We start from the raw sequence: 24084 nt of genomic DNA on the forward strand, positions 1-24084 counted from the left end.
GGGGATTTAACACAAGTCGTGACATCCTGGGGCTCTTGTAATTTCTTTAATGAAGTAATTTTCGTTGGAGGAAAAATAGGTTTTGCGAGTCTTGATCTTGCACTGCTTTTTCACACTATGCGGCCATCCGCTGTTTGTATCAAATAACCGGTATTGTTTGATACAGAGCTGAACACATCCTCTTGCAGTTCCATTAATTGCTTCCAGAGAAAGGAGCCCATTTCATTCTCTGACTCACGAGGCCCAAGAATTTCCTCCAGCTTCTGAGCACTTTGAGGCAGTAGGGCACCTCCACAAATTGTCTTGTGCTGAAAGATAATGTGCCACACAAAATAATATTCATGTAGTCACTTTGAAATTGCTTTATCAGAAAATTTCTGTTTGCAAAAACAAAACTGTATTTTTCAGGATTTTGTGTTGGTCACCGTCAATTAGTTTTAGGTAAATTCCGCACTCACTGATGCAAATAAAAATACCATTTTCAGTTTTGGATTTCCCTTGTGTTGGTTTCTTGATTCAGCAAATTAGACAAAAACATTTCTGATAAGCCACATTCTAGGACATTTTAGTCCTTCAGAATATATTAACAGGTCCCATCTGAAGAAAAATTATGACAAACAAATTGTTTTACATATTATCCATGGACACATACACAACAGGAAAAGGGCTGTCAACTGTTTAATTGTAATAACAGAACTCAAACACAGTTCAATCACATAAGTAAAAATGCAGCACACAAAGAGACTGAAGGAGCACACAAGAATTGGTAAATAAATATTAATTTTCACAATGCAGTTGGTCCTGAATAGCAAAGGCACAGAATGAGCGAGGGGAAAAAAAAAGCTAGAGGCTTAATGTCTGAGACACATTGGGTACACAGTACAACACAGAAAACAAAATCAAAGAAAACAATTTACATTTACCAGCCTAGTATATCTATAGATTAATATTTTCAGGGACTGAATTGATCACTACTACCACAACTACTTCTCCTCCCTTGCTGTCTTCTGAAGTCACATTGCTCTGTTGGTAAGGCATCAAATTTAAAAAGAAATTTTCCGTTATAAGGACAGGATTGCAAGTACAGCCTAGTAGTGAACAAAGCTTCTTTGTCTGCAACAAAATGGGGGAAAAGAATATGAAAATTAATTTCACCCTTTTTCTTCTCAAGCACCTCTAAAGAAACACTGTACTACTGCAATGCTTTCTGGCTAAATCTCACCCTATAAATAGCACTACCCAAGCACAGCACATCAATTTCTTGCAATGAAACCAATGTTTTGAATACATTTCTAAAATCCCACATTGCAGAACAATAGCAGAAACAGTAATTGAGGGGAGGACCTTTAGACTGGCTATGCTGGAGAAGAACAAGCCTGCTGGGACAGTCACTGACCCTCCCTGCAACACTGTCTGTTGCCTTTTGCTTAGAGGCGTTGACCACATGCCAGTCCTTTCACCCAATTTTTACTCCTTCACAAGAAAGGGCTAAAAATTTGCTGTACATCTGCCACAATTTAAGTCTTGTGCATCTAAACTGCTTACAATTGTCACTTTGTTTTAATTTTTCCTCTAGCCATTATTTCCTGACAACACGTATGTTCATGTCCTCCAACCCCGACCCTCTGTAAGAGATGGCAGCACATCAGTGAAACAGATAAATCAATGCCTCTGTACAATTCTGTCTCAGGATAAGGGTTCCTCCGTTCACATGTCACTGAAGCCAGTAATACAGACTCTGCAGCAGATTTAGACAAAATTATTACTAGTTGTCATTAGACTGGATTTATTCTTTGCCACAAAATAGAGACAGCTGTGAGATGACCTACCTGAAAGAGTGAGCTCTACTGCCCATAACCTAAGGCCAATGGAACTGCAGGTACCAAATTGTGTCACTCTTCAGTGCTGGTCCAAACAGAGGATTCAGCTGGGCCAGAATAGCAATCAGCCAACTGTGGAACAGAAGAGATATAAATAGACATAGATTCCTTTCTTCTTAAGACAGGGCATTTACCCATGGATTATGTAACAGCATTTACTTTCCATTACTTTGAAATTCTTACACTATATTGTGAAATCTTCCCAATACGTACAGAAGTAAACGTTAAAAGATTATCAACGTGAAAATGAAACTGAGAAGTGGAACACACTACTACTCTATATCTCAAAGCAGTATTTAATGTAACATAAGTGCACTTTGTAGACAACACTTTGCTCTAGTGTCTGAAAACAGGTATAGAATGCCAATGTTCTCTACAAACAAATGCATGCTTAAGAGATGCTTGTCACACAGTTTTCATTTGCTCCAGTGAAAATTAAGTTTGCATACTCGCTAACATTCATTTATTTTCTCTACTGAGTATTTTACTTGCTTCTGCTAAAAATCACAACTTGAAATTATTTTAATGCAAAGGAAAGAAATTTAAAATTTAATACAATGGTAATTTAAAGCATAGGTGTTGCTTCCAGTAGCTCTACTCTTTGTATCTGGCGTTTCCTGAATCTACACACATATTGCTTTTGCAGGTTTTCACCCTCGGCAACAAAACTACCTTTTAAAGAAATCGACTACAACTCCTAAATCGTAAACGCTTCCATTATCAAGTACTTCTTTATTGCTGAATGGTATTTAAAAACCTGAACCGGTGAAATCTGACGGTATGCAACGAAGTTAAGGAAGCAGAAGGCAAATGTAACCTTTATTCTGGATGAAACGACATGAAAGGAACGTCTTGTGTTTACTGCCCCCTTGTGTCACTTTCATCTGACAAACACTGACTCCTCAATTATCTTTTAGGAAAATCATCTAACAAACGATGCGAAAAATTGTTACTAGAACTATACTTGTCGTCATTTAAATTGTCTTAAGCTTTCTGCGAGGATTTTATACTCATAACATTGCTTCCCTAATCTCTTAGCAGGCATAATGAGTAATGCCAAATGGCTACAGCATCATTGATCATGTATGAACCAGAACAGATACGTTGTGCGGCTTGCGCTCAATCACAGCCCTGACCGGTCGACTGGCGGCTACGGAAAAGAACCGGGGCTTTGGAAGCTTTCTTTTGTCTGACTTGACCGGCAAAATGAATGAATGACAGAGTTTAACACTTTCTCCTCGCTGTGAGAAAACTGCATTCCTGAAAGTTACATAAAGATATGAACAATCTTTTTATGGAAATTTAAAAAGAGTTGGAACAAACCGCATGTGTGTGTGCGCTTTACTAAAGGAAGGGCTGACACTGATTTGTTAAAGGGCTATAAATGGTCTTGTTGTTTTAAGGGCATTCTGAGTGTGGCGATACTTACAACAGGTAGCAGCAGACAGCCGTCAACACCAGCATGGTAACAATGACCCTGTGGGGGGGCAGAAGACATTTTCATCCAGGGCAAAAGCACAACATGACCTAATCCAGGGCCATACAGACCATCGTTATAAATTTTGCATCCCCTTGCTTAGTATTATGTTGAGCATAATTGAGTAATTAAGAGACATTTTGGCACACTTGTTAAAATCGCCTTCCATGTATTTTGTTCCAGATCTAAAATTCGGCATCTAATGATCTTTGTCTCCACTGCTTCTCATACACAAAACGTAGCTGTAGTTCAGATGGAGGACACCGCCGGTGGTGTAGATGAAGATTAAAGCACTAGACCTTCCAGGAATAATTTGATCTCTTCAACTTCTGTGTCACATGCTTCTTCCTCAGACTCTGTCTCTGATGACTGCAGACGGGAAGTCCGAATCGGATCGTCAGGAAAGAGGAACGTCTCCATGACCATGACACATTCTTGCATGTGCCCGAACTTTTTCAAAAGTTACTACTCATATAATATAATAAGAAAAGTCTTATAGAGACTGCAGTACCACTAGTGCACCACGGTATTGGCTCGCGAAACGGAACAGGGGGTGCGCGTGCACAGGCGCCCTCTGTCACGCGACTACGTGTGGTGTGCGGTTCGAAACCGACCCGACATCGGATCGGTAACATGAACGGCGGGTGAGTTGGGGACAAATACGTAACGAAACATACTGTACATCGATAAATATGTACAAAAGTGGACGACAAACAAAGCCACAACCTTGTGAATATAATGATAGATCATTTTGGGGCTAGGAAATTCGAAGCGAAAACCAAAGTTTTTTGAAAACGCAATTGAATTGTACATAGCGAACATGCTAGTGCTAACTAAACGGTTGTTGGAATGGAAGGTTAAACATCTAAACTTTAGACTAAAGTGACTTTTAATTGACTAGTATGAAGACATTGTGTGAACTCTGCAGAGTATGCTTGACCATAATATGTATAAGAAAAACTGAAATACAACATTTTTTAGCAATTTTAATACTCACCCCTTGTTGGGTCCTTTGGGAATGAACCATGGTATAACCCCACCGACTATCCCCCAAAATACTGTCATCACCACCATAGGGATCACAAAGGACAGACTCGCCATCTCTAACACCTCTAACTAACTCAGGAGCCCGAAAACGAAGTTGGGAAACTAAAGCAAACTCCGACAGGCTCTTCTGTGAGGAAGCGCGAGTCATATGACGCAATGACATGCGCAGTACATCGCGACGCGACGCTGGATTCGCTGGGTTCGAATCCCGGCTGCAGTCTTTTGTCCAGCTACTGCATTAAGCCTGAAGTGATACAGTAAGAATAATCTGTGACATTGTAAATTAACTTGGAACAAGTCATCAGTTAAAATAGATTCATATTATTTATATTACATTATATTATTTTCCATTTCCCATTGTCCAGGGCAGTGGCGTATACACACACACACACACATATATATAATACATTTCCATAATTTCACTTGAAACACAAGTCTTCAGAAAAACTGATGTTCTTTGGGGGAGTGCTGGAACTTTTGAAAGGCACTTGAAATTCTGAATGAATGAATGATTGGCTCACCTATTTTACCCCTGGAGAAGAAGAATAGGAGTGTAGCCAAACAACCTCATTGCTTGCGTGTACTTCTCAGCAACCTGTATGTCTCAAAATTTACTCTACCTAAACTATAAGAAGACAGGTCATGTTTGTTTGGACCTAACAAGCCTTAGGAAACGTACTCAAAATATGGGAATTATGTCTTGGTTGCATTGTACTTCAGTATAAATTTAAAAACCTAGGAGTTCATGTTGACACAGGCCTCACTTCTGATGCACGTGTGGAGCATTGTTAAAACCATATTTTTTCATCTGTCTGTCCCCCATATTACCTTTTCTGTTGCTGAACACTTTTGTATCCTGCAGAATTGACTATTGTAACTCTTCCCTCACTGAAGTTTTTAAAATCCATCTGTGATAGGTTTTCAATTTAGCTGCAAGAATCCTGATGGAGTCACCTACAAGTCATCATACCTGCACTAGAATGCCTGCTCAAGCTTCCTGTAAGGGTTTGAGTTGAATTTAAAATCTCCATGGTTGCCTATAGCTTTGCATGACATGACACCTCTGTGCGTCTCTCACCCTCTGTTTTCTCCACATCGTAAGGTCAGTTTATCTGACTAGTCTTTGAGATGTCCGTCAAGCTTCCTTACACTCTGTGGGCTTTCTCCTGCTACAGTCCCCAGGCTGTGGAGTTTCCATTTCCAAGAATATCAGGGATTTACCTTTTTTGAGCATCTTTAAATCCAGGCCTAAGACCTACGTGTTCTGATTTCCTTTCAAATAATAAATTTAAGGGCCCACTTTTTCCTTTCTTCTTTAGAGAAGCAGAGCAATAACTCTTGTCACTACATTCAAAAAAATCTTCTGGAGTTCATGTTCCCTCCATTGCTAAAAAAGTTTCATTCTAAAAGTGGCTGCTACATTTATGCGGTCAGGACTCATTTTAATAAAATAAGAAAAAAACTCAATCGGTGAATATTATTGTTAGCTTGAGAGGCATCCCACACAGACCACAATACAACATTGCAATGCTCTGGATGAATGAACAGCCACTGGTCTTTGGATTCTATGAAGGTTATGTTTTCTGAATTCTCAGTCTGGGAGTTTGTTTTCCTTTCTTCAGTTTCCAGTTGCTTATTTCACAAAATTACAGATGGTCAGAATAACAGAAATACTTAATATATCACAGATAGGTGCCCTTATCGTTATAGATCCCCCATCATGCTTAACAGCTGGCAACATGGATTATGGGTAAAAGGCATCCCTTGGCTCATCCAGATGTTGAAATTGGGTGAAAATGATTCAACAAACCATGTTACTTTTTGTCCATTTCTCAGTGGTCGAGGTTATGCGTCTCTGCATCCAAGACCAACACACAAGCAGTTTCTGAAAGGCAGACCTACCATAAATACCAGTTTTGGGAAGCCCATTAAAATTTTTGTCAGAATAAAACCAACCACCAACATTCAGTAACTACCATATGAATTATCCACCTATCCCTGTGGAGTGATCACTGTTACTCTTTGCCAATGCAGTTTTACCATGTTTGAGAAAAAACACAAGACAAGTTTTGGATTTTTTGGCTTTATTGTCATTAGCAAAAGATGCTTATTTACTCTTGCATTTTCTCAATGGTCTCCTCCTTGTATTTGCCTTTCTCCTTGCCATCCTGTCGTGATTTGGCTTTGCGCTCCAGAATCTTCTTGCGATCCTTGTCGAGCTTTAGCCGAGTAATCACAACCTACAAAATACAGAAGTTTACGGTAAACTCCCCGTTACACCGTCCTCGCATGCATTCAAATAAACTGACAAATACGCAATTATCAGGAAGCAAAAAAAATAGCACAAATGCTCGGCTAAATAAACAATTCAGCTGTTAATCACAACAAACGTATGATATGAAGCTCAAGGTTTCATGGACCACCATACGTTTACATATATTCATTTAGCAGACACTTTTCTCCAAAGCAATGCACATCTCTTAAATAAAATTTGTGCATTACATCAAGAGAAAGACACTAGCTGCAGACATATGATTCTTAAGTACAGTTTTTCTATCATATGCACCAATGTTCATCACACAAGTAACTGTATAAAACTCACAATATTGACGATTCCTGATCACCTTGGTACGAATTAAATTTTTTTTTGATACACACAAACATTTACGTACATTACAGGTGTAGCTGTGTAAAGGCTTATGCGGGCATGATCTTAATGTTATGGTGCATGAACATATACAGCTTACAGAACTTAAGAGATCATGGGCAAAAAATCTAAACATTTTTGGAAGGCCTAACTGTATATCAAATCATCAAATTTGGACAAATATTTGACTGGGCATGCTAATCCTTGCTTTACTTGTTAAATAGAAAGTTGGAAATGCCAGCCTAATATAAGCAAAAAGTCCAGACAGGCTTGGTTCTAATTTTTGATACTGAACCAAATATGCTGGAGTAAGAGTATTTGAAATAACCATTTACAACATAGTATTTTTAGCATTTTTAAATACCCAGTACAAACCAATAACTCCACATGTATAGGTAAAATCAACATATCTTCTTACTATTCCTAAATCAAATAAAATTCTGTATAACACATAAAAACATTCAGCAAATCTGATTCTCTGAGTGGGGGCGTGGTGGCGCAGCAGGTTTGGCCGGGTCCTGCTCTCTGGCAGGTCTGGGATTCGAATCTTGCTTGTGGTGCCTTGCGATGGACTGGCGTCCCATCCTGGGTATGTCCCCTTCCCCTCCAGTCCCATGCCCTGTGTTGCCAGGTTAGGCTCAGACTCGCCACGACCCCATATGGGACAAGCGGCTTCAGCCAATGTGTGCGTGCGATTCTCTAAACCAGTCAACTTCCTGCATATCCAATGTCAATGCAATTATTTTGACATGAAGCCCCTAAAGATGTGTAAACTGTACATGGAGAGCACTGCTACAATGCCAGCAACTCTATTTTGTTAAGAAAGACAAATGATGGAGAACAAAGGCATGCTGCAGGCAGGTGAAGATCCTTACTTTGCTTGGATGGATTCCAACATGAACAGTTGTTCCGTTGGCCTTCTCACGCTGCACGCGTTCAATGTAGATGACATACTTCTTCCTGTACACCTGGACAACCTTGCCGATTTGTTGGCCTTTGTAGTGACCGCGTACAACCTAACAATGTGAGCAGTTCACATGAGCTATATACCAAAACACCACAAACCTTAAATATTCAAGAAGTTTGTAGATCCATTTTAAATTTTAAATATTTGTACACTTAAGATAAAATATTCCCACTGAAAAAACAAACACTTTAGAATTAATATATGTATACAAATGCAGGGAAATACTGAATTCAAAACTAGTCACACAAAATCTAGTTGGATTAAGAACTGATGGTGAAACTGAAGTGGTGGTATTGTCCCTACCTGGACTTCGTCATCCTTACGGATAGGCATGGACCTCACGTTGTACTTCTGCCGCAGCTCCTTGGACAGAGGAGAGGACATGATCTTCCTACGGATATGAGACGGGGCATTGAAGTGTCTTTTGCGGTTCTTGCGACGAGAAGACGTCACATATGGATTCAGCTTCATTTTGTCTGTGGAAAAATTAAAGCAAATTAAAGGAATGGCTATAAGTTACTGAACAGTAATTCAGTTAACAATGGAATCATCATAAATGTTTTACATTTTTGTTAACAGCCAATATGAGAGTGAATGTCCCTAAACACTGTGCAATCATCTCGGTAAAATCACGTCAGCATTTCACAGTTCGGAATGGAACTGATATTTAGAATTGGTTCTACTACATTTCTACCAAATACTGCCATAGAGCAACATTTAGATCCATAATACACGTAAAAAAAACTGACAGAAGTACGTCGCAGAGACCAACAGCATTCTCTGCTAACAGAACTTGTGATCGCCAAAGTAAAACAGCACTCCATTGCTGGAAAATAAACTGCCTCAATCCCCAACTGTAAAAACACATAACCTCAAAAGAAAGTAAACACCAGTACTTATTAGTTCCCAATAAATCATTGTGAAATTTGTTTCACAGAACACACATCGTCGTTCTATTAGCACAGGCCAAGACCGTGGGATACTGGGTTTATTTAATGACTGATAGCTCATCGAAAACAAAATAATGTTGGCAAAATGGGCAATACAAATATAAATAAAGAGTTGGGGTTTTGCGGCGATATTTCGTGTGCAGAACACGGATGTTTCTTGATATTATTATACTTTTTACATGCCAGCAGACCTTACCCTGCCGATGATTCCACTATGGCCGCCGGAAAAGAGGGTCTGCTTTTACTTCCGCTCACATTAGTGTAGACTTTGTTCTCGCGAGATCTGAGTGAACTCAAACGAGAGTTGAAACGTAACTTTTGGTCTTTAGCTCTGTACGCTGAGAGATGGGGGCGTCGGGAAGATGTGGTAGCAAGCGATGTGTGGTGTGCAGTCGCACTTGTGCAGTTTTGTTTTTTGGACGGTCTGTTTGCGCTGTGTACCTCCTTTTTTGTCATTTCCAGTTTGGTGGTAGACATTTCCAGTCCCCTCGATATTAGGTGCACGCACGGAGTGTGGAAATCAGGTTTAGGTTTCTTTTGAACATAGAAGACGTTACTCCTAGGCGTATGTAGTTCAAAAGAAACCTTAAACTTGATGTTCGTTCGTGTACCTTATATCGGGAGCTCTAGTATCTGAAATACAAATTTAAATACTCACATAAAAAATAACATTTCCTATTAAATAACACAGTTTTCGGTGAAGTCAAACAGTCGATTAAATATTAGTTAATAGTAATAAGTTAACTAATGATGGGTGTTCACAAACATGTTTATTATGTAAAAGAAAGCATAACCTGTACATTCATCCTTTTTGATTATTAAAATTTAATATGTATTTTTATATTGGTTGTATAGTACACCGAGTGTCTCATTTTCACAGTAAAATTGTACATATAATTGTAGGTTTACACTTGAGCCGAGTGCCAATACTTACCAGTATGACACATAAACTATGTCAGTGACTTCTGTCATACACTGAAAAAAATGGAAAGTAACTCTACTGAAAATACTAAAACAATACATTTACAATCAACTTAATAATGCATATTTGAGATGAGAACATAATTATATTGCATAAAGTCCAAGTGAAATTCAGCACAGTCATCAAAAAGTGATATGATCGCGCTGCAAAAATGTTCCAATCTATTTAGACTTTTAACAGACGGTGTTCTCTCAACATGATTTTTTCTGCTTGTTCAATTTACTTAATTAAAATGAGTTAATGCAACACAATTCTTTTGCATTTTGTCTCAATTTCATTGTGTACAATCCATCTACGTTTACTTAATCCAGTTGTGTTGGGGTCAGTGTATTGCTGAAACTGAACTGAAAAAAGGAGGCTGTATTAAAAATATATCTATTTGTATGGTATATTTTATTATATATAGTTATAATTTATTATATAGTTTAATATTCTATCACTTTATTAAATATGTATGAATGACATGTAATTAATAATAAATATAGTTAATAATGTTATGCAGGTGACAGGGATACATGTTTTTTCTGTCTTGTTTTCTCGAAAGAAGGAGGAAACCTCAAGCTTCTTTAAGACGATAAAAACAAGACAGAAAATGTTGGCTTCAGTATCATGTTCCGAGTTTGAACTGTTTGCGAATGCCTGTTTCCACCAAGCCTTTATCACAGCTTAATTTCTATGGGAAAAAAACATTAGATGGACTTCTGTTGAAACACTGACCATATATTTAGCTTGTATTCAAGAAATATCAAGTTTATTCCTCATATATTTTTGTCTTTGCCTTCTGTTAGTTTTTCTTTTCGTTTGCGCGGGAGCAACTTCAGAGTCATCGAGTGCGCGTGCGTTGGACGATAGTCGCGACAGTGGATCGCGATAGCCGCGACAGTTGTCACGATAGTGGTTGTCGCGGGAGTGGCCTCTCGCTCTGTGCCGGTGTTCAAATGACTGTTCGCTCCTATAGGATTCGTTGCAATAAAGTTATTGTGCAAAGCAATCCTAAAACTTTGTAGCCTAGCTTTTCATGTGCTCTTAGGACACCATATGAAACAGACACATACACATTTTCAGAACCACTTGTCCTATACAGGGTTGCAGGGAACCGGAGCCTACCCGGTAACACAGGGCATAAGGCCGGAAAGGGATGGGAAAACACACCCAGGACAGGACGCCAGTCCATCACAAGGCACCCCAAGCGGGACTCGAACCCCAGACCCACCAGAGAGCAGGACAGTGGTCCAACCCACTGTGCCACCGCACCCCCATCCATATGAAACACACACACACACACACACACACACACACACTTTCAGAACCGCTCATCCCTTACAGGGTCACGGGGAACCGGAGCCTACCCGGCAACACAGGGCGTAAGGCCAGAGGGGGAGGGGACACACCCAGGACGGGGCACCAGTCCGCCGCAAGGCACCCCAAGCGGGACTTGAACCCCAGACCCATCGGAGAGCAGGACTGCGGTCCAACCCACTGCGCCACTGCGCCACCGCACCCCCCTCCGTATGAAACAATTTTTTTTAATTTTAAAAGAAAGTGTTTTGAAAACCTAATACTGCTGGCAGCAGTGCTGTACTAAGTGGGTATTCAGAGACAACAGAAAAATCTGAAAAATACATACAATATAATTTAGAAAAAAAGAGTAGTTTATGAATATAAAAAGGGATGAAGGATAATCTTCATTTTAACACCCTGCCAGAACCCTTTTTTATAGTTTATTTCATAATTTTTTTCCAGACACCCAGTGCTTCCACACACAAATCACAACCGATCAACAGTATTGATTTCTGACTTTAAGACATCACACGGCTGACTGGAAAAAGAAGCACCTCCATAACTTCACATTCTTATGTACTCCTCAATGATCGTTTTGGATTATTAATGGCAACAGGTGGGAGCACGCTTTCCACTTATTTCCTTATGATTGCAGGGTAAAACAGAGTATTGTATGTGCTGTATGTGTGGAGAGATGATAAACTCTACCCATATGTAGTTTTGTTTTAATGTTCAGCGTAGCTTACTACGCCATTCCTGTGAAAGAAGCTGTAATTTAACTTGGACTGAGGTGTCAAATAATAATAATAATAATTATTAATAGTATTAGTATTATCATTATCATTATCGTTAGTATTATTATTATTGAAAATAAAAAATATTGAATTACAAAACCAATTGGACCCCGTTCAGTCAGAAACCTCCTAAAATAGGCTACTCCTTTAGGTCTTACAGAATAAATAGGTTCAACTTCAAGTGAATAGCTTTTGTGGAGCACGTTCTTAATTCAGACACAGGAGAATGTGCAGTGTGTCGGTATGTAAAGAGGTGACCCGGTGCCTCCTGGGCCTTTCTTCAGAAGTCTGGAGGTAAGGAAGACGAAAACAGGCGTATGAAAGGTGTCTATAGTGCGGGAGCAGGTGCGCTATTGGAGCACTGAGTCAACACAGAGACACAGACACAGACACAAACCTGACAAGGATTAGAGACATAAAACAGCGTTCCGTTTCCTCTCAAAGGGCGTTTCCTGCAGCCTGTTTACTCCGTGCAGGCCCGATTGTACTTCCCAGCGGTATAAAGTTTCACTGAAAGACTTCCGACTATTGAAAAGAGGAGAAAAAAAAAAAACAAGATACAAAGACTAGAGCATAAGACAGCCATGACCTCAGCTGGTGCAAAATTAAAGTGGATTAAATTGCGTTTACTTTACATGAACAAAGGGAAATACTGAAGTGAAGTGTCTAATATATAACTGTGTCACATGTAAAAGATAAAGTTATATTTTATTATTGTGTATTTAATATATTTACGGTCTCAGGATATACAAACCCATGGGGAAACAAGGTATTGTTTTAGGCCGTTGAACATCCATCTAAATTGCTGTAAATCACAATTCGCTCACTATTCAGTGTGAAAAAAGTGGCATAAAAAGGAGGTCCACGTCATGCATTTAAAACTATTCCGATTTATACCGCGCGTAAATTTCGCGCGTCTGAAGTAAAAAGTTGCGGATATAAATATTCATTTATAAGCATAACCAATTGTGCGAGTCCTTAGGCTGTACAATAAAACGCTCGCGCTCCTTTCGTGACAAGTCGCCCAGACGCGTGGCTCGCGGAGCTCACGTGGTCAGTGGGATTAGTTAGATACAATTATAATTCCTCATCTATTTATCACCCGCTCGTGTTTGGACTTTTTTTTTTTTCCACGACACCCACGCAGAGTGTGCGGCTGTCTGTCATGTCCGCTTATTTTTAGCCAAAACTGAATACAGATCTCGCCTTGTACTACGAAGCCAGCAATAGTTTTAAGAAGATTTCCAAGTTGTAATTGCTCGGATTTCCCTGAATGAACGACGACTAGCGAATAAAACAAAACAATCCACGTTTTTCTTTCCTCTCGGACTGATCATGATCGTTTTTTTCCAGCCCTGGGTAAGTGCATTTATTACTTGCATTTTTACGTGGCTGCTGTGCTTATTTATTATAGTTTCATTCAAGTCGGTGTGACTTATTGATCATGGAGCCAGCCGTGACTTGGAGGAGCAGATTGAAACGCTGCCGTGTGTTAGGATGACTAAGAACGCGGATATTGTTCTCACCCACTCCAGGTGTGTGTTGCATTTCTGATTTGTTCCGTGGTTGTCGTCGAGGCTCAGACGGAGGCCAAGGAGGGCCGAAAGGACGGCAAGGGCTCGCGGCGGAGACCCGGCCGGGTCACCAACAAGGTTTCGTCCAGCAGCCTGCCGCAAAATGCTACCACGCAGAAGAGCTCCCCCGACCCCATCGTGGCAGGCGTGGACGGCGGCTCGCCCACGGCCATCTGGGACGAGGACTTCGAGAAGAGCATCGAGGAGATGGTGCTGCAAGTGAGGAACAACTCGGCGCTCTCCAAGAACAAGTGCGTGGTGGATCGGCAGCTGTGGATGTCCAACACCAGGAGCCTGTCGCCGTGGTCGTACAGGTCGCTCACATTCACAGCCCACTGCTTCTTTTCTTTCACGCAGAAGCGACACACGCACTGCTTAGTTTTCGCGCACAACGAAGGCTGTACACACGGAATTGTAAGACTCTGAGTTATAACGCGCATTGTGCAATTTTAGCTATGTATGATACTTTTACCCGTTAGTGTTGCTTTAATGCTTACTGCTCCTTACTACTCCATGCCATGGTGCTCCTGACATTGAACTCCTCAAGTCCTAGATCTCGACATCATTTATGGTTCTGTACATTTTCCCCTATATGATGATCTATCTAACAGCAAGCTCATCATCATGTGCACCCCTGGCTACAAGCAGTTCTCCTGCTTTAACCACGTGTATCGCGCTACAGCATTGGGGCTAACACAGGGAATCGGCTTCATAAAATGTTTCTTTTTGCATGTATTATTTTTATTATGCCATGGTGGGCACGAGATAGCGTATTGGTTAGGGCAATCGCTAACATCGCATAGGTTTTCAGGTTCTAATCTGCTCTTGCGCGTTTATCCTAATTACACTGAAATACTGCAGTAAGAATACCCTGCTGCTGTAAATTGACAAATGACCGCAAAGCCGATTCCTCCCCCACCCTCCAAGTCGCTTTGGATTAATAAAGTGATTATAATATCATGTAGGGAAATGCACGTGGAACTAGTGCCGTTGTAAATTTTAATCTGCTGCCATTCCATTGCACGCATGACGGAAAACGGAGCAGAATTAACCACGACGAGAAGCGCATTCCGGTGGACATCCCCGAGGCCAAGTGCTCGTGCGCGGGCTGCATCAACCCGTTCACCATGCAGGAGGACCGCACCATGACCAGCGTGCTCATCTACACCAAGATCCCCGTGCGCCGGCTGCTCTGCGACCGGCCCTCCAGGAGGCACCGCAAGAAGAAGAAGTGTCTCCCGCAGTACAAGACGGTGGTGGAAAGCATTGCTGTGGGCTGCACCTGTATTGTCTGAGCGCTGGGCCACTTCAATGGATCTCTTGTTTTCCATGTTCCATTCACAGTTCTAGGCTCCTGTACTGCCATAACACATCGATCCTTACCAGGATGCTCTGGCATTAATTGCCCTTTGGGGGTCAGGGAGTGCTTCACTTCATAATTGCTACGCATTTGCTCAATGAACACAGTGGAAACTCTTCATTTCTCACTTTCAAACCTTTGTCGGTTAAAGGCCCAGTATAGAATAGAGGCCTACAGTAATCTTACACGGTATAATTAGCACAGTTTAGTGAATTCTTCTGCTGTAACTTTTGCCATTAGGAAAGTAAACTTTGCCATTACAATTTTATACATTAACACCACTTACTACTGATCATCTCACTCGACAGTATCATATTAGATATTGTGAGTGCTGTGACACTACTTCTAAAGACAGCATCTCACGAAGAAAAAAAGACAACATAGTATTTTTTTCCGGTGTCATTTATCGCACTTTTTCCGGCTTTAGATGTTCAAATAATTCAATTCTTCCTCATATCCATCTGTTTTTGCCTTTGCAGATTCTGCACCTAAAATCTAAACATTTCTTTTCCTTTTTACAGTTGTTGTAGAACATAGCTAACATGTTTTTCATTCTAAAAATTCCAGTAACTAGATATTCTGCTATATTCAGGTTTGAAAATACATCTTGCCACCAGTTGATATCGTTGGAAATATATGCTTCAATATATTACAGTATTGTACTGTAGTCATTTAATCACTGTTCAATAAAAAAGCACACATGAAGAACTAGCGGCCCCTTGTGGTCATTTGCTGGAAATGTCATCAGACGTGGCCCAGCAGGCCATTTCTATAGGCGACCCATACGCAAAAAATAACACATGCAACAGATGTACTGTAACTATATAACTGGAAATACCTCTACTGCCTTATGCAGTATGTCCTGGAATATATGTCACATATTATAATCTGTTATGAGGACACTCACACACATTGTCTGAAGCCGCTTGTCCCAGGCGGAGTCACGGCAAACCAGAGCCTAACCTGGCCACACAGGGCGCAAGGGACACACCCAGGACGGGACGCCAGTCCGTCACAAGGCACCCAAAGCAGGGCTCGAACCCCAGACCCACCAGAGAGCAGGACCTGGCCAAAGCCCACTGTGCCACTACACGCCCTTGGGTGAGGATACTCAAAACACAAACACACACACACACACACACACACACACACACACACACACACACACACACACACACACACACACACATTTTCAGAACCACTTGTCCCATACAGGGTCACGGGGAACCGGAGCCTACCCGGTAACACAGAGGGCGTAAGGCCAGAGGGGGAGGGGACACACCCAGAACGGGACGCCAGTCCGTCGCAAGGCACCCCAAGCGGGACTCGAACCCCAGACCCACCGGAGAGCAGGACCCAGTCCAACCCACTGCGCCACCGCACCCCCTGATTCTCAAAACATTTAAATATATACTTCTCCACATTTGAAAATGGCTAATTTTTTTACAGTAAATAATAGTCCTGTTTGCCATTACTGACAGATATGATGAAAAATCCTGTAGGCAGAGTATTAAAAAGTTTTCAGGTGTGTCACACCTGGGTTACGCAGCTGGGTTACGTGAAGTCAACACACTTTTTTTCTCCCGGCTTCATTTTAATAATGCCCTTTATTCACAAACATGGCTTCTATTATATCACATTATTCAGCGTTGACTGATAAGTTATTGGAAAAATGTTCAAAAGCCTTTGGTTTTTAAACTTTGATATAATACATACATATTAGTGCTGAAATAGTAACTTTACAAAAACAAATACATGCAATGGTAATGCCAAATAGGCTTAAGAAATTGAAATGGAACACTGACACTTCTGAATTGCACAGTTGCTATGGCCATCCCACATATGTATCATCTACAGTTTTAATGTTGTATCTGGAAGTGTCAACATGTGGGTATAATAAGTAATTTTTCTACACATCATCCAAAAACTCAGCAGAGAGAAATAATAATTGCTGATCAATACAGTACAGAATCAGGATCGTGCTAGTTTTCACGACCTTCACATACATGCATGTTCTGCTCCTGTCACTTCCCCACATCTTCATTGCCAGAAACGGCCTGACTCAGATGTTCCAGTCACAGGAGCTCAGGGGATGACACAGCTACATGCTTCTGTGTGATACAGCGCACACTCCTAAACAAACTCATGGTGTCAGCAGACTCGCACAGAAACACTAAGACTTAAACACACGTCAAAGATCGCATTATGACTGCTGGATACACACACATATGGCTGATACGGCTTTACAGTACGAACAAACACCCACTCGGTTCTTTCACCGGTGGTTATTTTGCCATGATGCGCTTTCTTATGCAGTCCAGGTATTACTTTAACTGTATATTTGCACGAAATGTGTATAAATTTTCAGGAGGAAGGTAAGCACTTATATAGACTTCTGCGATTCAGTGGTGAACATTCCAGAACAACTTTCACATCCATGACAGCCAGCCCCAGCAAACACATATTAGAGTACTGCATGTGATCCTGTTCCCACAGTCCGATTTGGGCTTCGGCACAGTGACCTGCTTCGTGATGTTTTATTCTGGTTTTAAATTTCCACCAGGTATGTGGTTAGAATAAGTCTCATACTGTCACATGGTGTATATTAAATATAGACTCAGCAGACACAGACTCGGGTTGCAGAAAGTTACGTCTGCAGGAATGTTACTATGTAATGAAATGGACACATTTGCAGACATCGCGGTGCACGTTCACACTCCTCCTGGCGTGGGAAGCCCGAAATAAGAGCAAAACGGGGCTGGACGCAACCAGTGTCGCGTAGCCAGGCCCGCTTGTGCGCGAGGGGAAGCGCTTCGACAGCTGCTCTCACCTCTGTCGGCGGCTCGATCGGGCCCTTTAGGATTTCCCCGCTGCGGCCCACGGAATTTACAGAGCGGAAACACTGCGCGCAATATTTGACCAACATTTCCTCGTGCTCTGGGCGAGCACCCGAGCAGCGGCGTCCGCGCCAAATGCACGCGTTGAAATCCCCCCCCGCCCCCACCACGACGCCGGCAGCCGCTACGGCACCGTTCTGGGAATAATCATGACGCCTTAAGTGAAGTTATACTAGCGGAGCTGTACATTTATTTAGACACGCGGGCGAGATCAGATCCTTCTTCGGAGGCACAATTCGTGGACATCATGATCATCACCACGCAGATTTCGTCGTGCAGACGCCGGGACAGAAGAGGGACTTTCCATCACTAGCCACATGTGCGCTTCAAAACGCAGCACGGGCGCTTATGCAAAGCAGGCGCCAGTGCCTGGTATCGATCGGCGGCACGTCGAGCGAATGACGGCGGCGCGACTGAGCGCGCGAACCGCCGGCGTCGTCTCACTAGTAGCGTCCTGTGCCCAGCGGCGTCGTGGGAGGCTGCGGGGAACCGGGGCAGGTCGCGTATTTGGGGTGAAAGGAAGAGTGCGAAGCGACGAGGGATCGAGGAAATAAAGGTAATAATAATAAATAATAATAAATGCACTGCACAGTTTATGCGAGTGAAACAATGAATGAATGTGCGCTCGCCGGGGTGCGTTGCACTGCTTTGAAATCTAAGTGCGGTACTTTCAACTTTGTTTTAAATATTTATAGTTTTCACTGCTGACTGATAATACTACAGCGGGACACCGGGGAAAATTTGTAAATGATCAATTTTTTTTGCCAATATTTCTTGTAGGGGAAATAGCCCGTCTGGGCTCCACAAGGCGAACCTCCTCCTCGCTCGGGCTGTATCAGCATCGTATAGCGGGGACGATCGGTAAAACCGGGGACCCTACACTGAGAAATTCATCATGTATAGGACTGTACAAAATGCACAGTTACGACCAAAAATAGCAGCTTTTTTCGTTGTAATTAAGTCGAATGCTGATTTTAAAAAAGCTCCAGAACCAAATGAACACGTGTTATACTTACGTAGCACCGAATCATGTCCCGACAAACTATAGTTATCGTGCAACTGCTCTATAGGTTTTAGACAGTTTTAAGAAAAAAAGGCAGACAGTTATGCAGACTATCATGTAGTTTCTACATTTGAATGCTACTTTCAAAATGAATGATCCACTTGGGCAGTGTTACATTGTGGCCGGACGGACCAACTAGTCACTTCTCCCTGCTCTGGTTTCTAAACGTGTCAAAGGGCATAATGTGTAAAAATATTATTGTTTCCTTTGGTCTGTATGAAATTAAATCTGGACAAGCGAAGGGAAGTTGTTCCTCCTTTTATTTTCCCTAGAAGTATACATGTATAAAAAATACCGTTTATTGTGGACCGTTTTTTGACACTCCTCTCATTTGAAATCATGTCCGTTTTATTTGTTTCATGGGGCAACAAGTGTATTATAAATCTATTTCTTGGTAAAATAAACAATGTAAAGTTATCTAACCTTACAAATTCCCTTATATTAATATTTTTATACATATTCTTGTATAATTGTTTACTTATTAAAATAGGGTGAATTCTTAGAGACATTAGCAGCCTAAATAATAAACAGAAAAAAGGGGCTGCTTATGTGTCAGTAGGTACAGTTGTAATTCCACATTATGAAAGTGTATTTAATGTCATACCACTTGTCCAGGAACAGCTGATGGACAAATTTATAAAGCATTTCATTACTTGAAAATATTCTAGAGGGAAACCACTGTAATATAAACTGGTCGTTCAATGCAATTCACCCTCATTTTGTTTTAGCTCGTATTTGGGATCAGGTAATTGTAAAGGATGAAGGAGTTCAATTTCCCACCCAAAGGGAAATATGACACTTTGTGGCCGTTGCCGTGATATATTGTGCGTATTGCTGTATGCATTCTTATTGTACTTAGTTTTGGGAGTTTCCTGGCTTAGTTTAGTCACTGAAACAAAAAAGGATGTAAGAATTTCAAAAAATACTTGCATGCAATTATGTGAATAGATATCAACCGTACATGTTATTCTCTTTGCATGAGTTAACCCAGAAGTGCTGGTAGTATTGAGTTACTGAGGCAGTGATATTGTTTATTAGCATGATAATTTACAGCCATCTGTGAGTTTCTGTGAGCTATTTGCAGGTGCCTCTGGGTTACTGAAGCAGTTATACAAATGACTGTCACTCCCTGTGTATCTTAACATATGTGCAGGAGCAGCAACATCAGGATTGTAAAGAAAAGGAAATGAGGTGTTAAGCAGATGACATGCAGTTGAGCTCCTGGCCTTGAGAACTGGTTTCCAAGGGTTGTGGACCTAGCTCAGCCCCTGGGATCCAGTTCTTAATTCTGGATGCTGCCAGTATCCACTCTGAACACCAGACTCCCTAAGATGCACCCTGGAACACCACAAGCCAAAACTGCAAATGAAGCACAGTAAGTCGGGCCATGGATGTCTTTGCACCAGATTTCGGATCAGAAAATAATTACGACAGTGTTAGTCAAATTTGTTTAATACCACTTTAAATTCTTTACCTTCTTTGCCTGTGCTTACGCAGAAATAAATAATGAGTTTCTATGTTTAACATGCTGTTTTAGAAATAAGAAAACAAATTTGTCTGTTGGCTCTCAAAATAGGTGGATACCTGTGCATTCTGTTTTTTACAAACAGCTAACGCTTATCAGGTGACTGTGTTTCAGCAAATTTTTGCATCCAGTTTTTTCAAACACACAAAAGTTTAAATTATAGCAGGTTTAAGTTAGATGGAGATATCTTATACATCATTTTAAATACTTCCAAACTTGTGCTATTACTCTGTAATGGGCTGGCGTCCTACAGACGGTGGACACTACTTGGTCTAGCACCCCGTGCCTCCAGGATCGGCTCCAGACTACCATGACCCTGACTTGGGCAAGCATTACTACTTCGCTGACGCTACACATCCCCCAGTGTTCTATCAAAACTAGACCCTATGAAAACTAGGCCTATGTCAGAATGACATAAGCTTCTAGTGACTGGTCAGAGGTAACTGAAGTAGTATTCATATTCTTCTTACTGAGTGCAGTTATCGCAGTCAAGAAGACGTAAAATAGTCTGTTTTAGAATGTCTATAAATTGTGCTTAATATAATGGAGTTTTGGGATTATATCAATAAAAAATCTCCATAGACACCATTCATTAATTGGAGAGCAGCAGGTAGTGTAGAGGTTAATGCTGTGCTATGCAATCTGAAGGTCCAGCGTTCCTGGTGTTGCTTGCTTGATCAACGTACTTACTGGAAATTGCTCCTATAAAAATTATCCAGCAGCAAAAATTTGTAATTGTAAGTAGGCCACAACACAAACCTAACATTATAAGTCACCTTGGGCAAAGCAGCAGAGACAGTAATAAATCAAGCGTATAGTGTCATGATCATCAGTACTGCATACCAGCGATAGAAAAAAAAAAAAGTAATTCTTTATGAAAAGCTTCCATATGACTAATTCTGGTTTTGAACTATGAATTTCAGGAGTTGGTTTCACAGAATGTTCTAAAGAAATTGTGAAAATAGTGCAGCAAATGCGAAGGCCTGAAAATATAAGACTCAAAGCAAAATGGCTCCACCTAGTGTCGGCAAAGAAGTACTGCAACGTATTTAGCGCCATCATCAATTTGAAATCTTGACAGCTTGATGATATACAACTACATAAATGTGCAATGTTTTACGTTATGCGTAAGAAGGGCGTATAGCTTCACAATCTACTAAACGTATGTGCAGCAGAAACATTGGGCCTCTAAGAGGAGCAAAAACAGAAAGTGTCATTCTGGCCCAAACAGCTGCAGTCCTCCTCCAGGAGGGTCAGCGAACCTCTGTAGTAAAAGCTCACAGTCTTGGCTGAATGCATTAAATACCTTTTATGGACTCTTGGTGGTGCCGATGGTGCTGTAAAGTCCACTCCTCAGTTCTCCAGAACTGAGACTTGAATTGCCATGTTATAAAGCGGAGAAATAGAGAGCAACCCTTCACAATTGGCATGTGTTTGTCCTGAGTGAGGTCTTCCCTCTGGAATTAAAGAAGATGAGCAACTTCAGCCTTCTTTAAATCACCTGTTGACAACATCAGCTCCACGGACCAGAATACGTCACCCTGGAAAAACACCCTTCTCCCAGCAGCTTAAGGAACAACACATCTTAGCGCTCCCTCCCACATCTGATGTCAAAAGTCTAATGATATAAGTACTATGATTTTCCATATATAGTACACACAACGATTAAAACAAATTAGAATTCTGTAAACATTTTCTAAGATTCCAACTACAGGTTAAATTTTAACCATGTGTTAAAACCGCCTCTCATGATGAAATGCCAAATAACTTGAAATCTATAAATTATGAAGTCACAAATAAAATGAGCTCTATCTATCTATCTATCTATCTATCTATCTATCTATGTAGGCGATGGAGCAGAATGGCTGAAGAAGTGAGAAGTTAGTAGTGAAGGTACAGCAGTGTATTTTCTTCATCTTGCTTGAGCACAGGCTCTTGGGCTGCTGAGTGTCAGCGCTCCGGATCTGAACCACATCCAGTCCCAGACACGCACGTTCTGCTGGCTGAATCAGTCGGGTGGGCAGAATTTATCGCCTTTTTTTTCACGCCATTTTGAAACGGCACTGAAATACTTTAGAGGGACAGAAAGCGTCCGTCCGTGTCGGGGTACAAGACTCATACTGCGCCGTACCGCGCTGTACTCTACTGTACCGTACTGTACCGCACTGTACTCCACTCAGTGTGTCTGCCCGCATCTCCCTTCCTTCACCTGGATTTCCACCTTCGCTCGTCGGACGCACCGGGGAGACGTCGACGCGACTATGATCGCAGGTATGCGACCTGCGGGGGGTCTGCGCTCGTCGCGCGGTCGTGCGGGCAGCGTGTGAGCGAGGTCGTTTGGACCCTGTGTGTGTGTGTGTGTGCGCGCGTGTGTGTGTGTGTTTGGTCTCATCCACGATCTCTCGGCTCGGTTCGGCGCAGGTCGCGGGGGCGCGGACGACACGCGCTGGTGTTTCGCGCAGGTGAAAGGTGTCGCCGAGGTGAATGTCACCGAAGGTAAGTCATGATCTGCATGCCATGATTTTTTTTTTTTTTACACGAGCAGCAGCGCTTGAGCTCGGGGACACAGCGACTCTTATTTATTATGACAAAATCATGTCCGTCCGTGTGCCTCAATAATAAAAAAGAAGCCATCGCCCCACGACTAGAGGCTGCCTTATTATAATTATTTACGCGCTCGTTTCTGCCTCAGCATCGCAACGAGTTGCCATTTTCCCCCCCGAAACGAGTGCGAACACATCGATAGATTAATGGGGTCTGTGCTTTGGCTCGCGATACATGATGATGTTAAGCTACTGCTGACGGAAGATGAAGTATAACGGAGCGAGGTCTCCGTGGTGTGTAACTATAGAAACCGTGTCCGCGCGCCCCCTGCCTCCCTCCGGTGAGGTTGCGTAAGCGCGAGGAAGCGCTTCAAAGGCTGCGGGAGGAGGGAAGGACACATCGTGTGTGTGTGTGTGTGTGTGTGTGTGTGTGTGTGTGTGTGTGTGTGCAGAACGGAGGACTCTTCTCTCTACGTTAAATGGCCTCACCGTTAGGCTGATTTACAGTGTTAGGTACTGTAATCAGCTATACAACCACTTGGCTCTGACTGATTTACCTTGCCTCATTTAGCAGACACTTCCAATGAACTCTATGTAGTGTTATGAGCCCACACACCTTATTCACCAAGGTGACTTACACTGCTAGATACACTACTTACACTGGGTCACTCATCCAAACATCAGTGGAACACACTCTCTCTGTGTATCACTCACACACTATGTGGGAGGAAACCAGAGCACCCAGAGGAAATCCACACAGAGACAGGGAGAACATGCGAACTCCACACAGACTGAGCGGGGATCAAACCGATGTCCTCTCGCACCACCCAGGCACTGTGAGACATCAGGGCTACTCACTGTGCCACCATGCCGCCGTGACCAGGAAAATTATACAGCAGGCTATTGTTACTTGAGCGGTTCAGGGTAAGCACCTTATCTAAGGTGCTGTTACAGAGGTGGGATTCAAACCCTGGACCTTCAGATTGCATGGAAACCCCAAGCACGACAGTTCTTCTGTATCTTCTACAGTAAAAAAACACCTAATTAATCCCCACAGGGTTAAACCACAAAAAAGGACAACATGCTTTATTCCATTT

At 41.9% G+C, this 24084-nt stretch overlaps 4 protein-coding genes across 7 annotated transcripts in view; 2 read left to right on the forward strand and 2 right to left on the reverse strand.

Annotated features, from left to right (window-relative positions):
- Positions 1-665: 665 nt before the first annotated feature.
- atp6v0e1 (ATPase H+ transporting V0 subunit e1) lies at positions 666-4542 on the reverse strand. Its single transcript, XM_018756345.2, has 4 exons — positions 4355-4542; positions 3310-3357; positions 1830-1952; positions 666-1113 (listed from the first exon to the last, which is right to left on the reverse strand). The coding sequence occupies exons 1-3, from the start codon at positions 4456-4458 to the stop codon at positions 1859-1861; spliced, it is 246 nt and encodes an 81-aa protein (XP_018611861.1). The 5' UTR covers positions 4459-4542; the 3' UTR covers positions 666-1113; positions 1830-1858.
- Positions 4543-6471: 1929 nt separating this feature from the next.
- Positions 6472-9235, reverse strand: rpl26 (ribosomal protein L26). Its single transcript, XM_018756344.1, has 4 exons — positions 9165-9235; positions 8322-8494; positions 7927-8067; positions 6472-6644 (listed from the first exon to the last, which is right to left on the reverse strand). The coding sequence occupies exons 2-4, from the start codon at positions 8487-8489 to the stop codon at positions 6516-6518; spliced, it is 438 nt and encodes a 145-aa protein (XP_018611860.1). The 5' UTR covers positions 8490-8494; positions 9165-9235; the 3' UTR covers positions 6472-6515.
- A 3766-nt stretch (positions 9236-13001) lies between these two features.
- LOC108936803 (interleukin-17B-like) lies at positions 13002-15638 on the forward strand. 4 transcript variants are annotated; one of them, XM_018756375.2, is made up of 3 exons: positions 13002-13384; positions 13561-13913; positions 14645-15638. In XM_018756375.2, the coding sequence occupies exons 1-3, from the start codon at positions 13361-13363 to the stop codon at positions 14892-14894; spliced, it is 627 nt and encodes a 208-aa protein (XP_018611891.1). In that variant the 5' UTR covers positions 13002-13360; the 3' UTR covers positions 14895-15638. The 4 variants fall into 4 exon arrangements, with proteins under 4 accessions (XP_018611891.1, XP_018611895.1, XP_018611893.1 ...); XM_018756379.2 differs by having other exon boundaries at positions 13561-13850; XM_018756377.2 differs by having other exon boundaries at positions 13603-13913.
- A 6811-nt stretch (positions 15639-22449) lies between these two features.
- LOC108936847 (serine/threonine-protein phosphatase 2A 55 kDa regulatory subunit B beta isoform) overlaps positions 22450-24084 on the forward strand; it is a 69217-nt gene continuing 67582 nt past the window's right edge. Inside the window, exons 1-2 of the mRNA XM_018756471.2 lie at positions 22450-22715; positions 22866-22940. Of these exons, the coding sequence (XP_018611987.1) occupies positions 22706-22715; positions 22866-22940 (85 nt within the window). The 5' untranslated portion in view covers positions 22450-22705. The remainder of the gene's footprint in view (positions 22716-22865; positions 22941-24084) is intronic.

The sequence above is a fragment of the Scleropages formosus genome, chromosome 13 (assembly GCF_900964775.1).
Source record: "Scleropages formosus chromosome 13, fSclFor1.1, whole genome shotgun sequence".
Lineage (NCBI taxonomy): Eukaryota > Metazoa > Chordata > Actinopteri > Osteoglossiformes > Osteoglossidae > Scleropages > Scleropages formosus.